Source organism: Ascaphus truei, chromosome 1, assembly GCF_040206685.1.
Source record: "Ascaphus truei isolate aAscTru1 chromosome 1, aAscTru1.hap1, whole genome shotgun sequence".
NCBI lineage: Eukaryota > Metazoa > Chordata > Amphibia > Anura > Ascaphidae > Ascaphus > Ascaphus truei.
In genome coordinates this window covers 399,959,345-399,972,154 of record NC_134483.1, presented here as the reverse complement: position 1 = coordinate 399,972,154, position 12,810 = coordinate 399,959,345, and the positions used below count along the sequence as shown (strand labels likewise).

At 39.6% G+C, this 12,810-nt stretch overlaps 1 protein-coding gene across 1 annotated transcript in view; it reads right to left on the bottom strand.

Annotated features, from left to right (window-relative positions):
- Positions 1–12,810, bottom strand: part of PDGFC (platelet derived growth factor C) — a 375,277-nt gene that overhangs the window by 118,059 nt on the left and 244,408 nt on the right. Inside the window, exon 3 of the mRNA XM_075612664.1 lies at positions 7,677–7,857. Within this exon, the coding sequence (XP_075468779.1) occupies positions 7,677–7,857 (181 nt within the window). The remainder of the gene's footprint in view (positions 1–7,676; positions 7,858–12,810) is intronic.

Sequence of the window (12,810 nt, the reverse complement as noted above, 5' to 3'; positions counted from 1 at the left end):
GTGTTTGCGCTTTTTTGTTTTGTTGTTTCAATCACTTATGTTTTTCTGCTGGACTAATGATGGCCTCATATATACTATATACACAAAAGAAAAACAATAATTCACCTCTAGTATTGAGGACTGACAAAAAGTCTCATAACTGAAACTCATTACATGAAGATTGTAAAAACCCTCCAAAACTTTTGTCTACCATGAAAAAGTTTTTAAAAAAAACACCACTTAAAGTTGTCAATTTTTTATCTAAAATTATTTCTGCTAGCTATATTTAGCATATGCCACTGTCTGTAGTTCGCTGTCCTAGAAGGAACAGATTAATGAATCACGGGGAGCCAGTATTCCAATACTGCAAGCAGTGAAGTAGGAACTGTAGATGCTTATATTGATTTGCTTGACTTTGAAGAAGATACATGAAGAAATAAAGACACAATGACTTTACGATATAGTGCAGAGATGGCTTTAAATTTCACTAGACACAGAAGGTCAAACCAGGATAAATATATTGCACTGATTTGAACTGCTAGATAAAATACCATGCTAGGAGCTTCACCAATTTCCAACATCACTGTCTATGACAAGATGTAGACTTGGTTTAAGATTACAAGGCTTAAAAAAAAAACAATGAAGAAGCTAAGTGGAAGAATTACACTCTGATGACCTAAATAGACACGTTCTGGACAGAAAATACTGTAACCTGATAGTAGCATACTGACAATGGGCAATATAGAGTTGGTACATTTTCAACAATAATTGCTTATTGAATGAGTAATAAATTAATTCTAAAATTATGACAAAGTTGAGGTATCTTCTAATCTAGATAAAGACAGTAACCATCAATGTCTACAAAAAGTCAAAGATTTCTGTATTTTAATATCTAACATTATATTTTATGGCATTTAAAATAAAATATTGAAAGCTTTTCCATTGAACTTCCAGTTCTCAGCGAATGCCTATCATGCACTTTATGAAAGGCGACCCAATGAGAGCCTTAGGGGGAAATTCAGGAACCTACATTAGTGCCAATTGAGAACAATGGGACTTTCTGTAAAATAGTGCCCCAGTCGATATTATCAACATTTCATTAATAACCCCTTTAGTTTAAAATTGAGCTGCATTTCTCTTTGAATATAGAATGTTGACAGCATACTAAATATAGCCAGTGGATTTAGAAGATGAAGGGCATTATTCTACATACTATATCAACACAAATTTCCCCCCCAAAAAATACATCCTGAATGGCAGCCTTGGAATAGATAGAATTAACCCTTAAATTAAACAAATGCAAATATACTCCAACACAAATTTTGAGGATACAAGGATTTTGAGGATACAATTCCAACTATTTTTGAAAAGTAGGAATTTATAATAGGGAAATAAAAAATAGTACTAAGCACATTTTTATTAGGTCTTACATAGTTACATAGTAGATGAGGTTGGAAAAAGACATACGTCCATCAAGTTCAAACTATGCTTAATTTAGACAACAGATACTTTATCCTATATATATATACTTACTTATTGATCCAGAGGAAAGCAAACAAAAACCCCAGTGACATATCATCCCATGATATGTTATAAGGGGAAAAATAGATTCCTTCCAGACTCCAAGAATTGTCAATCTGATTAATCCCTGGATCAACATCCTTCCCATGTATACTTATTTGGTATATCCCTGTATACCTTTCCTTTCTAAAAAAGATGTCCAACCTTTTTTTGAACAAATTTATTGTATCTGCCATTACAGTCTACATGGGTAATGAAGTCCACATTTTAACAGAAATTACTGTAAAGAACCCTTTCCTTTGTTGCTGGGGAAATCTCCTTTCCTCCAACCTAAAGGGATGCCCCTGAGTCTTTTGTACTGCCCTTGGGATGAATAGTTCATTTGAAAGCTCCTTGTACTGTTCCCGAATATATTTGTATATAGTTATCATATCCCCTCTTAGACGCCTCTTTTTGAATGTAAATACATCTAATTTAGCTAGCCTCTCCTCATAAGTTAGATTGTCCATCCCCTTTATTAATTTGGTGGCTCTTCTCTGCACTCTCTCTAGTTCCATAATGTCTTTTCTAAGGAGTGGTGCCCAAAATTGTACTCCATATTCATGGTGTGGTCTTACTAATGCTTTGTAAAGGAGCATAATTATGTTTGCTTCCCTTCCATCCATTGCCCGTTTAATGCAAGATAAGATCTTGTTTGCCTTTGCAGCTACTGCATTACTTTGGGCACTATTGCTAAGCCTGCTGTATACAAGCACTCCTAAATCCTTCTCCATCAAGGATTCCCCCAATATATCTCCATTTAATTTGTAAGTCACCTTTTTATTCTTGCATCCAAAATGCATAACCTTACATTTATCTTTATTAAACCTCATCTGCCATTTACCTGCCCACATTTCCAGTCTCTCCAAGCCCTTCTGGAGAGAAATTACATCCTGCTCTGATTCTACTGTACTACCTTACACAATTTAGTATCATCAGCAAAGATGGAGACTTTGCTCTCGATGCCAACCTCAAGGTCATTAAAAAACACGTTAAAAAGCAGGGGTCCCAGTACCAATCCCTGAGGTATTCCACTTACGACTTTATCCCAACCTGAAAAAGTTTCATTTATGACAACCCTCTGTCTAAATACCTACTTACCTCCTCAAAGAAACAAATAAGGTTAGTTTGGCATGATCTATCCTTCATAAATCCATGCTGACTATTACTAATATTTTTGTTTTCAATTAGGTATTCCTCAATATTATCCCGTATTAAACCTTCAAGTAGTTTCCTCACTATTGAAGTCAGGCTTACAGGCCTGTAATTCCCCGGTAGTGATCTAGCTCCCTTTTTAAATATAGGCACCACATCTGCTTTACGCCAATCTTGTGGTACTGAGCCTGTGGAAATGGAGTCCTTGAATATTAAATATAATGGTTTGGCTATTACTGAACTTAACTCCTTGAGAACTCTTGGATGTATGCCATCGGGGCCAGGTGCCTTATTTACTTAAATTTGTTCAAGCCGCTTATGAACTTCTTCCTCAGTTAACCAATTGTTCATTAATATGGAGGTTGTGGCTTCCTCCTGTGGCACTACTATTTAAATTGAGTCTTCCCTGGTAAACACAGAGGCAAAGAATTTGTTTAATACCTCTGTTTTTTCCTTATCTTAAATAATCTGCCTACCCATCTCACACTGAAAGGGTCCTATGACTTTAAGACCATGAACATGCAACCATACATATTTCAATTCTGACATGAGATATGGTAGGGTCATTAGGGTGGAAACTTTATTATGAAAAAGCAGAATGTTATTTTCTAAACATTTAGCAAATCCCATTCCCATGGAAACAATAATTGGCTGGTTTCATGAAAAAACTATTCAGCTTGATATTTGAATGAAAGACAAGCTATCAGATATGAGGACAATAGGTCAAATCATATCCTGAACAACTCACGGAACTACAGTTCTGTACACATCCCAGAATTAATGCATTCGATGCTGAAGTAGTCCTCAGAGCTTTGTGTTGGTGATGCATTCTGTGAAACAATTGGTTCTGAAGTTCTTGATATTGTATCTTTCTTGGTAATCACTCTATATACAGTATGCCAAGCACCCCACAATTAAAATAGCATTTTAGGTATTAACCATCCCAGACACTGTAGCAGTTACTAATTGGACTAATTTAATATGTCTTTGATGTATTCATTCAAGAAATACTGTAAGTGTTCTGCAACAATAAACCTAAGAAACATACATTGTAACAGTTTATGTACAGTTACTCTTAGTAAAATGTATATTCTATTAAATGGCAAATAAATTAAAGATATTACGGCAAAGGCAATTCAATATAGCAAACAATTGGAGAAACCTACAAACTGAAATGCTTGTACTGAATATGAAAAAATAACTTACATGGTGTGACCTTGGCCAAAGTTAGTAGGTTACTCATAAATTATTTTTTCACAGATCAAGGCTGTTTTATTTTAAGAAGGGAGGAGGCTGTTTTTCCTAAAACATCTTAATTAATGTTTTACAGGCTCAGAAAATGTACAGATTTGTTCCTAAAATTGTGTGAGATTGTAGACAGTGGACTGAAACATATGCAATATTCACTATAACTACACTGACTTTACAAAATATATATTTTTATACTATGTACTATACAGGCGAATAGTTATTAGAGTGACTTAAAGAAAGTATTGGCACTGTGCCAGGTTACAATACATTTTAGACATTCTAATCAGTGAAGAAAAGCTCCTGAGACCTTTTCCTTAGAAAGACAAACAATATTCAAGTTATAAAAACTAAAAAAGAAGGTGTTTGTACAGGTATAAGAAAAAAAACACGTTTTTCTTTAAAAAGAAATTGGATTGTGTGTAGTCGCCAATTAGAAATAAATTTCCCCAGATAATTTCTAATATTTCATGCAACACCATTTATTCTTTTTCACATTGCAATTATTTACTAGTTATACTGAAAGTTAATATGATATTACCATTGTTTATTTTGTACTGAGTCTCTACTGTTTCTAGCTGCCTTTTTCCTATTGTGAGCGAAGGTCATTAATGTCAAACATGAGTCGTTACAATACAATATACCAATATTATGCAAATCAACATGCATTGCAAAATACTTTGAGGGTAAAATGACGGATTCAAATTCTTAGTTAAAAAATAGACATTGATATGTTTTTGTGTTTATATTACTAGACATCACATGATGTGGTGAAGAATCTTCTAGACCAGAGGTCCCCAACTCCAGTCCTCAAGGACCACGAACTGTGCAGGTTTTATGGATACCCCTGCTAGAGCACAGGTGGTTCAGTCAAAATGATTGGGCCACCTGTGATAATGAGAGGCTATCCTTAAATCCTGCACTGTTAGCGGTCCTTGAGGAATGGAGTTTGGGACCTCTGTAGACAATATATAGCAGGGTTCTTTTAGACCAGGGGAGCGCAAACATTTAGTGCTGCGCCCCCTGTCTCTCTCCCCTCGGCTCTCGCGCCCCCCCCGCCTAATTTCATCCGCATCAGATGACGCTGTGGGGTCATGTGATGTCACGTGACCCATGGCGGCTTTTGACGCGTGTGACGTCACTTCACATGGCGCTGTGGCGTCATTTGATGCCGCATTGCCATAGCGATGCAACACCGCCGGCTGAATCCCGGTAAGTAAACAGTTACAGGGGCCTCACACGATCCCCCGGCATTTAATTTAAATGCCTGGGGGAAGAGCGCGGGGCCTCTGCAACTGCCCGCACCCCCCCCCCCCCAGCAAAATCTCCCGCCCCCCCACTTTGCGCACCGCTGTTTTAGACAATATGCAAAACCATGTCTTAAAGGAAAATCTCGTTTCCAGATATATCACAATTTTAACAATGTGACATATAACTTTATACCGTACTGTATGAGCATGTTTAGAAATCTAATTATAATCAAAATAATATACAGTATGTCAAGCTACATAAAATGGTTTTAACAATCAGAAATCGATTGCTGCTTTTAGATCTTATAGTATCCCATACAACCAGACAGAAGAATTGAATGTTAGTTCGCATGTGAATATGTAATTGAATTCTTATTTGATCACTTTTGTAGGTTTCATCCCATTTTCCACCAATTTAGAATATATATTACTTATAAGAAATGCACTCGTTGTGGTCCATTGAAGGCCTTCTCTTTAACTGAAAGTGTAGGGAACAATTTTAAGAAAATAAGTTAGTAAATATAAAATAGAAATGTTCACATCATATGTGATGATAATCACACTATATATAACAAGCCACTTGCACTAGAACTTGATGTCTGGAAACTGCAGCATTTTCATGTATTTTGTCAATACTGTATACTATTCCTTTGTTAAAATGTTTGGGTGTTGCCTTTATTCATTGTAATTCCAAAATTATGATGCAGGTCTTACCACAAGGTGCAAATTACAATAGTTTAAAGCTTAAATCTGAGATAATCGTAACCTATCACATCCAAAGTTGTACACAAATGTTCATCAGTCCTTTTGTTTTTAACAATGTGTACTAGAAGTTTTAGATCAGGTGCAAAGGCCACCTTAAGGAAGCAGTTCCCGAAATATGGGGGGGGGGGGGGGGAGGGGGGTTCTGTAGTAGTCACGAATACTGAAATACTGATGATCTGAATATTGACAGCTAGAGACATGTAAACTTTTCACACAGGTTGGTAAAACAGACGACTATTGGACTTACACCAGTATTGAGAATTTAGCAAAATCAAAACATCCACAAAACTTTGCAGAAAGGGAATATTTTTGTGTGAATATCCCCATTTTCACGAAATACATACATGTATATCACCAATATTTGCAAAAAGTCCCCTGGGCTATTGTCAGATAAAGAGAGGTAAAAAAATGTAAATGTAATAATTCTCTCAAAATATATAATTTTGCTAACAAAAAGGAACACTACACAGGAGTTTTAACATGTGCGAATATGCAAATATATTTGGAACATTTTTGTGCACTTAACTCCGCCTCAATCACACTTTTTTATTGGTACTTCTAGTTGTAATACTGCAGTTAAAGATCACATTTGTAGTATTGAGATTTCAGTATTATCACTGTAACCCGAGTCCCTGTCATAACATGACATCAATGGTAAAGACCTTTTTAAAGCTGTTGGCTTCATTTAGTCACTATCCCCTTGTTTTTTAGCCTAAACATCAGGAGTTAGTTCATGGAGTAAAAGCAGAATTTGAGGGCGGCAGCTTCCCATTCTGCTGCTTTATGGTTTCAGGCTTATCTGTTACGCCAGAGTAGTACTACTGTAGAAGTACAAAAACACAGACTGTTCTCCAGCCTTAGGGACTTAGTAATTGAATTCAAATATTGTCAATGCAAAATTGTTTTAAAAAAAAAAAACAGAATAGTGGGAGAGAGAAAGACAAAGAGAGAACCATTTATCTTGCCACGTGGAGAACAAAGTGAATCTGTTTGAGGGTATATTAGCAAATGGGACAAATTTTAACATCTTATTGAATTAGGGCTTTTTCACTGATGTGCAGTAGTAGCATTTCCATGGGAAAATGCATCTTGCCATATTGATTAAGCAGCTATCTCATGTCCAAATTGCATAAAAACAGCTTTTATTTTTACACAATTTATTAGAGATGATTGTGCATAAAAGTAATATACTGTACAGATTAAAATGTGATTTAACTGTTCACACCAGATGTGCCTATGAAATTTCAAAGAACCAAAAATCCTAAATGAAAGCAACTTTGGTAATATTTAAACAAAAAAATAATGTAAGGAGTTTTCTTTTTAATCAGTTTCAAATTGTTGTGTACATATATAGTCATGATGCATAGTTACTTTCTGGCAATTGCAGTTTTTTCCTAACAATAAAATTGTCCAAAAAGTTATCAAGTATTTTTATAGACATTGCCCTTCCCTGCTAACTGGGAAAATATATTTATGCAAGAATTTTCACATGACTGACCACAAACTGAAATCACTGACACATCCCAAATCAGCAAAGTGAAGCACCTGGATATATGTTTAGTTTTCATGTAAGAAATACATTCCATTCCTAGGAAAGCTGTTTATCTTTCATTAACCTTTTTTGGTCTGTTCACTTCATGTGACCTAAAACTATCAGATTACAGAAAGCACAGCGTTGACTAAAAATTACTGTACTGAGCCTAAATGTAATTTACTTACCAGGGTAAGAAGAGTGTAATGAATGCAGAAACCTGGTTCAGAAGGAAAATATTCATCAGATACAAATCGGACCCTGATCTGATTTCCTTTTGATACTTGTTTGCTTGGCGCTGTATTTGAACCACACCAACGTCCAAGGATAGTGCCATCACTGGGGTCTTCAATCTCTACAAAATCATACCTAATAAGACAAAGATAAAGGGCATTCAGTAGAAAGATATATAAAGTCAATCACATACTGTATGCATTGATAGATTTTATTAAAACTTGTAATTTTCAACAAATTAGAGTTCACCAACTACACTAGGGGTGAGCAAATGTTTCCCCGTGCGCACCCCTGCCTGCTCTCCTCTGTGATTCACCCCCCACCCCCTGCTCGGCCCCGGCATAAAAAGACGCAGGGTCATATGATGTCACACATGACGTCACGTGACCCTGCGACGACATTTGACGCCAGGTTACCACGATAACGCATCATCGGAAGGTAAGATAAGTGTGTTATAGAGGCATTGTGTGGTCCCCCGGGATTTTAATTAAATGCCTTGGGGGGGAGAGCGCGGGACTATATAACAGCTGCGCCACCCCCCGAACATCTTGCACCCCCCAGTTTGCACACCACTGAGCTACACAATTAATTATCAAGTATATAAATTATAATTTTCTTAGAAACTATTCATTTGTTGTTCTTGCTGAAGAGATAATCTTGCAAGCAAAGCTAAGTGCAATATTAATCTGTGCGACCACAGGACATCTATTATTGATTTTCATCACTCTCTAAACCATCCAGTTTTTGTGCCACAAACGTCCTATTTTTCTGTTCAATTCATTTGTTGTTGCCTAGTTTTGTGTTATAAATTGTTGATTGTCTCAGGCTTGTTTTTCCATTTCAATTGCACTGTATCGTCTCTCTGCTGAGCCAGCAGCAATTATACTGGAACTTTCCCAATAGCTCATGTCAAAATTAGAAAAAAATACAGTAACTGCATTTATTGACTACACTGAGACAGAAATCACAGTGGGAAAGGTGTAGGTAGTAGAACTGGAAGTACACTGCTGCTGAAATGCCCTATGATAGTGAACAAATACTCCTGCTCTCACTGCACCAGCAATGTTGTCTTACTTATGCTACTGTATCATCATACCTTCAATAGTGTTGAGTGTTTCAAGTGTTATGTGTATAATGCAGGTACAGTTTTATTTAGATAGTCTGAAAGTATTGTCATTAGATGTCTATTTTAAAGAGATAGTGGTATTGTTAACTTATTTTTCAAGATTAACGCATTGTATATTACTAAGAATTGGTTTATAGCTCAACTCTGATCACTGCAACTGTAAATGGTACTATACATTAACTCTTTGAGTGCCCCAGGACATAACCACTATGCCAGGGGGGTCTGGTACCCCAGGGGCCCCATGATGTAGTGGCTGTGTCATGGCTTTTTCAGCCTGTTCTCTAGGGGAGATCGTATCCAGCTCCCCTGTGGAGCACTGAACTCAATCTAGTAGGCAGAGGAATGGAAGAGGGGAAGGGTTCCTCTTTGGTTTCCGTCATCAGTGACGTAGCAATCACATCATTGTTCCAAGGAGAGGCAATGTGCAGGCGGGGCTCTGGCACTCAAAGGGTTAAATGATATTTGCCTTTGTCTGCTCATAATTTAAGTTTTCTAACCTAAATTTGAAAAATTAATTAAGTTCAAAGTTCTTATAGCAAAATTGGTCCTTGAGAAGGGTGTGATACTGTCATGGGAGACCAGGTATTTACACCTTTTATACAAGGATCATAACACTGAGAAAACAAGTTGGTAAAATAAATAGTTATTTATTCACTTAAAATAGGTAGCGTCAATGAAACACAAAATACATGAGAAAGACACACTTACTGGGGGTCTGGGGCAAAGAACAAACGTTTCCTGGTTGAAATAGGCAAAGAAACAAAGTTTTTAGTTGAACGGGACTTGGTCCCAAATTATCCTTGAACTCAAATCGGCTTGAAGATCCTGACGCTACAGCTCTCTTTCTTCCAGAGATGCTGAAATCCCTTGACCGAGAGTAAGTTCTAAACGTCCTGGAACGGTTTTCGGCTTGCAATCCTAGCCGCGACCGCTACGTTCAATTCTCAAAACTTGGCCCCGAAAAGTGGGACATAGAAAAATTCTCACCTTGACATTTCTAAAGCCAACTCACTGCTATTTCTCCAAGAGCATCTTTTGGTCGTTTCAAATTTGCTGCTGCTCTTCTGGCGCTTAGAATCTGAGCTGCGGATTGGCTGAGGTTTTCTTATAGTATTTCAGAGTTCATTCATGAAATACTACAACCAACCTGAGTGTGGGAGAATTCCTACCAGCCAATTAATCAGAGCGCTGCCAGTCTAGTGAAGCCGGGCAAGCGTGGATTCAGAATCTGACAAGGGCATGCGCCAACTTGGAACCTCTGCCACTTGTCAGGCAGAAGCCACCCGCTGAGTTAGGCTCCTCAAAGTCTGGGTTGGGGCACATGGTGGTTCGATTACTCCATTCATCACAGGTCGTGAGTACTTGAGCCTAACTCTGGTACCCAAATGGTTTTCACGCTTGGCAACCTCTGAGGCTTTCGTGTCCGGGACATGAGCAGACTTGATGGCACCAAGCTTGGTGGCCAAATGGTTTCTCGGAACCCTTGACCTGGAAGTCCCACCTCATTATAAGGTGCAAAAGCATATACACACTTTAAACATACTGTTTAATAAAATATATACTTTATACTTTTCTAAGTCTTATGGTTATGGGGAATAGAAAAAGAACCTTGCATTTTTATTCCTACATGTCATATTCCCCACACACTATACCGGATTAGACTTTAAAACTCCTTGCAACCTTATGTATGGTTGGAGTACCACCAGAACCCCTATAACAGATTCTGGGTGACCTGGGTATTAACTAGGAATCCCCTCTTATATTAGGGACCCCATTACCATTCTAGGGATACCACACATCCCCATGCCCCATTTACCTTTCTGGTCTGTGCTGAAGCAGGGAATCCTAGCGGTGAGTCGTGCAAGCGTTTTCAAGGGGAGATTTTGCCAGAGCAATGTGTCTCAATGTATCCGAGAATACGTCCTGATTCCCAGGTACATTTTTGGGGTATACGGCAACTCTGGAACCCCGCTACCCAGACACATTCTGACAAGACTTTCTCCGTAAAACCCCCTTGAAACTCATAGCCTAGCAATCTCGCTGGCACTCCTGTAATGGTAAAAACACAAAAATTCTTTATTGTCGCACATTTTTACAGAATGCATTAATAAGCACTGGGCTCAAGAGCTGACACTCCAAACTCCCAACACATGGATCAGAGGTAACCAGACGGGCTTAACCTTTATTGTTGAGCCTGGTTACCCCCTCACCGTCATAGATACCTGTTAGTGAACCAATGTTAGGGTTCTTCATAGATAAAATGACAGCGTACAGAGCATTTGAAATCTTCCTCATGTGTTACTGTAAATTGTCATACTTCTATAAAGGACCCAATGTAATATCACAACCTACAACAAATCCATAAAAACTAATGAACAAATGTTAAAATATGTTACTTGGATTCACCTTGTTGCAACTCAACTGTTACGCCGGTGCTGCCCGCAGACCAGACCCGTCCCCTGAGCTGAAGGGAGAAGTGGTAATACACGCACCCGCAGCTAAGGGAGCGTGTCCGGAGTGTGGTATTAAGCATTGCCAGGCCAGGTGTAGTAAGGTAGACAATACTTGCCGGTACCGGTTGTAGAGTTAGAGTGAAGGATGCCTCGCCGAAGTCAGGGAGTGGAGAGTGGAGATAGGTCGTTGTCCAAGCCGTGTTCAAGGGGTTACCAGAGTGAGCGTTGTCCAAGGAGTGCCGAAATCGAGAGCCAGAGGGGGTAGTCGTACGAGCTGCGTCAGAACCTGTGAAAACACTGAGAGAATCCAGAAGTACTTCCATACAGAGACTATGTCGAGCAAAGACTGAGAGCAGAGAGGAGCTAGATAAAGCAGGAAGGTCCAATTAGGAACGGAGGCGGGACAGGAAGAGCTACAGGGAGACACTGCAGATTGGTGCAGGCATAACAGGCCAGGTGAGTCTTGTTGGTAACCTGAGTATGCCCATGCAATGTGCGGGGGCGGAGCCTGAGGTCCGGGCGACGGGAAAAAGAGTGTGCAGACTGAGCGTGCTCCGTAACTCGTGTACGCACGTGAACCGAGCCAGTGGATGGTGCAGGTGTGCATGCAGGAGGGCGTGGGCGCGCCTGGCGCTGAGCAGAGCAATCGCCGAGGGGAGTGATCCCGCGACGGCGGCAGGGGCGAGGAGCCGTGGAGGTCGGCAAGGCAGGTTTGTTTTGTGTGTCCAGGGGCTCCCTGCGGGAAGGGGGTGCTCTGTGTGGGGAGCGTGGAGAACGCCGATTCCTGACAGTACCCCCCTCTTCAGGAACGGCCTCAGGATGGTCCAAGAACGGTTTCTCTGGAAACTTTTTCCTGAAGGACTTAAGAAGGGCCGGGGCATGAATGTCCTTTGAAGGTACCCAGGATCTCTCTTCAGGGCCAAAGCCCTTCCACTGCACCAAGAACTGGAGCTGACCCCGGATAGGCGAGAATCCAAAAGAGAGTGAACCTCATATTCCTCGTTATTTTGTACAGTAATAGGATCCGGTTTACGAGTCTGATCCGGAAAGAAGTGACTGGAGATAAATGGTTTTAAGAGGGACACATGAAAGACATTGAGAATCTTCATACTGGGTGGTAGTTGGAGCCGGAATGCCACAGGATTGATTTGTTCACAAATAGGGAAGGGACCCAGGAACTTAGGTGCCAGTTTAGGAGATGGTACCTTGAGGTGGATATTCTTAGAGGAGAGCCATACCAAATCCCCTGGTTTGTAACTGGGTGCAGAACGACGACGACGATCGGCCTGTAGTTTCGATCTGCGAGAGGAGTTGAGAAGGGTAGCCTGAATCCTGGACCATGCGGTTTGGAGGGAAGAAATGCGTTCATCTACGGCTGGTACTCCAGAAGGGATATTGGGGATGGGAAGACAGGAAGGATGTAAACCATAATTTATAAAGAAGGGTGACTCCCGGGTGGACTCGTTTTTGGCAGAATTGACGGCATACTCTGCCCAAGAGAGGAGTTGA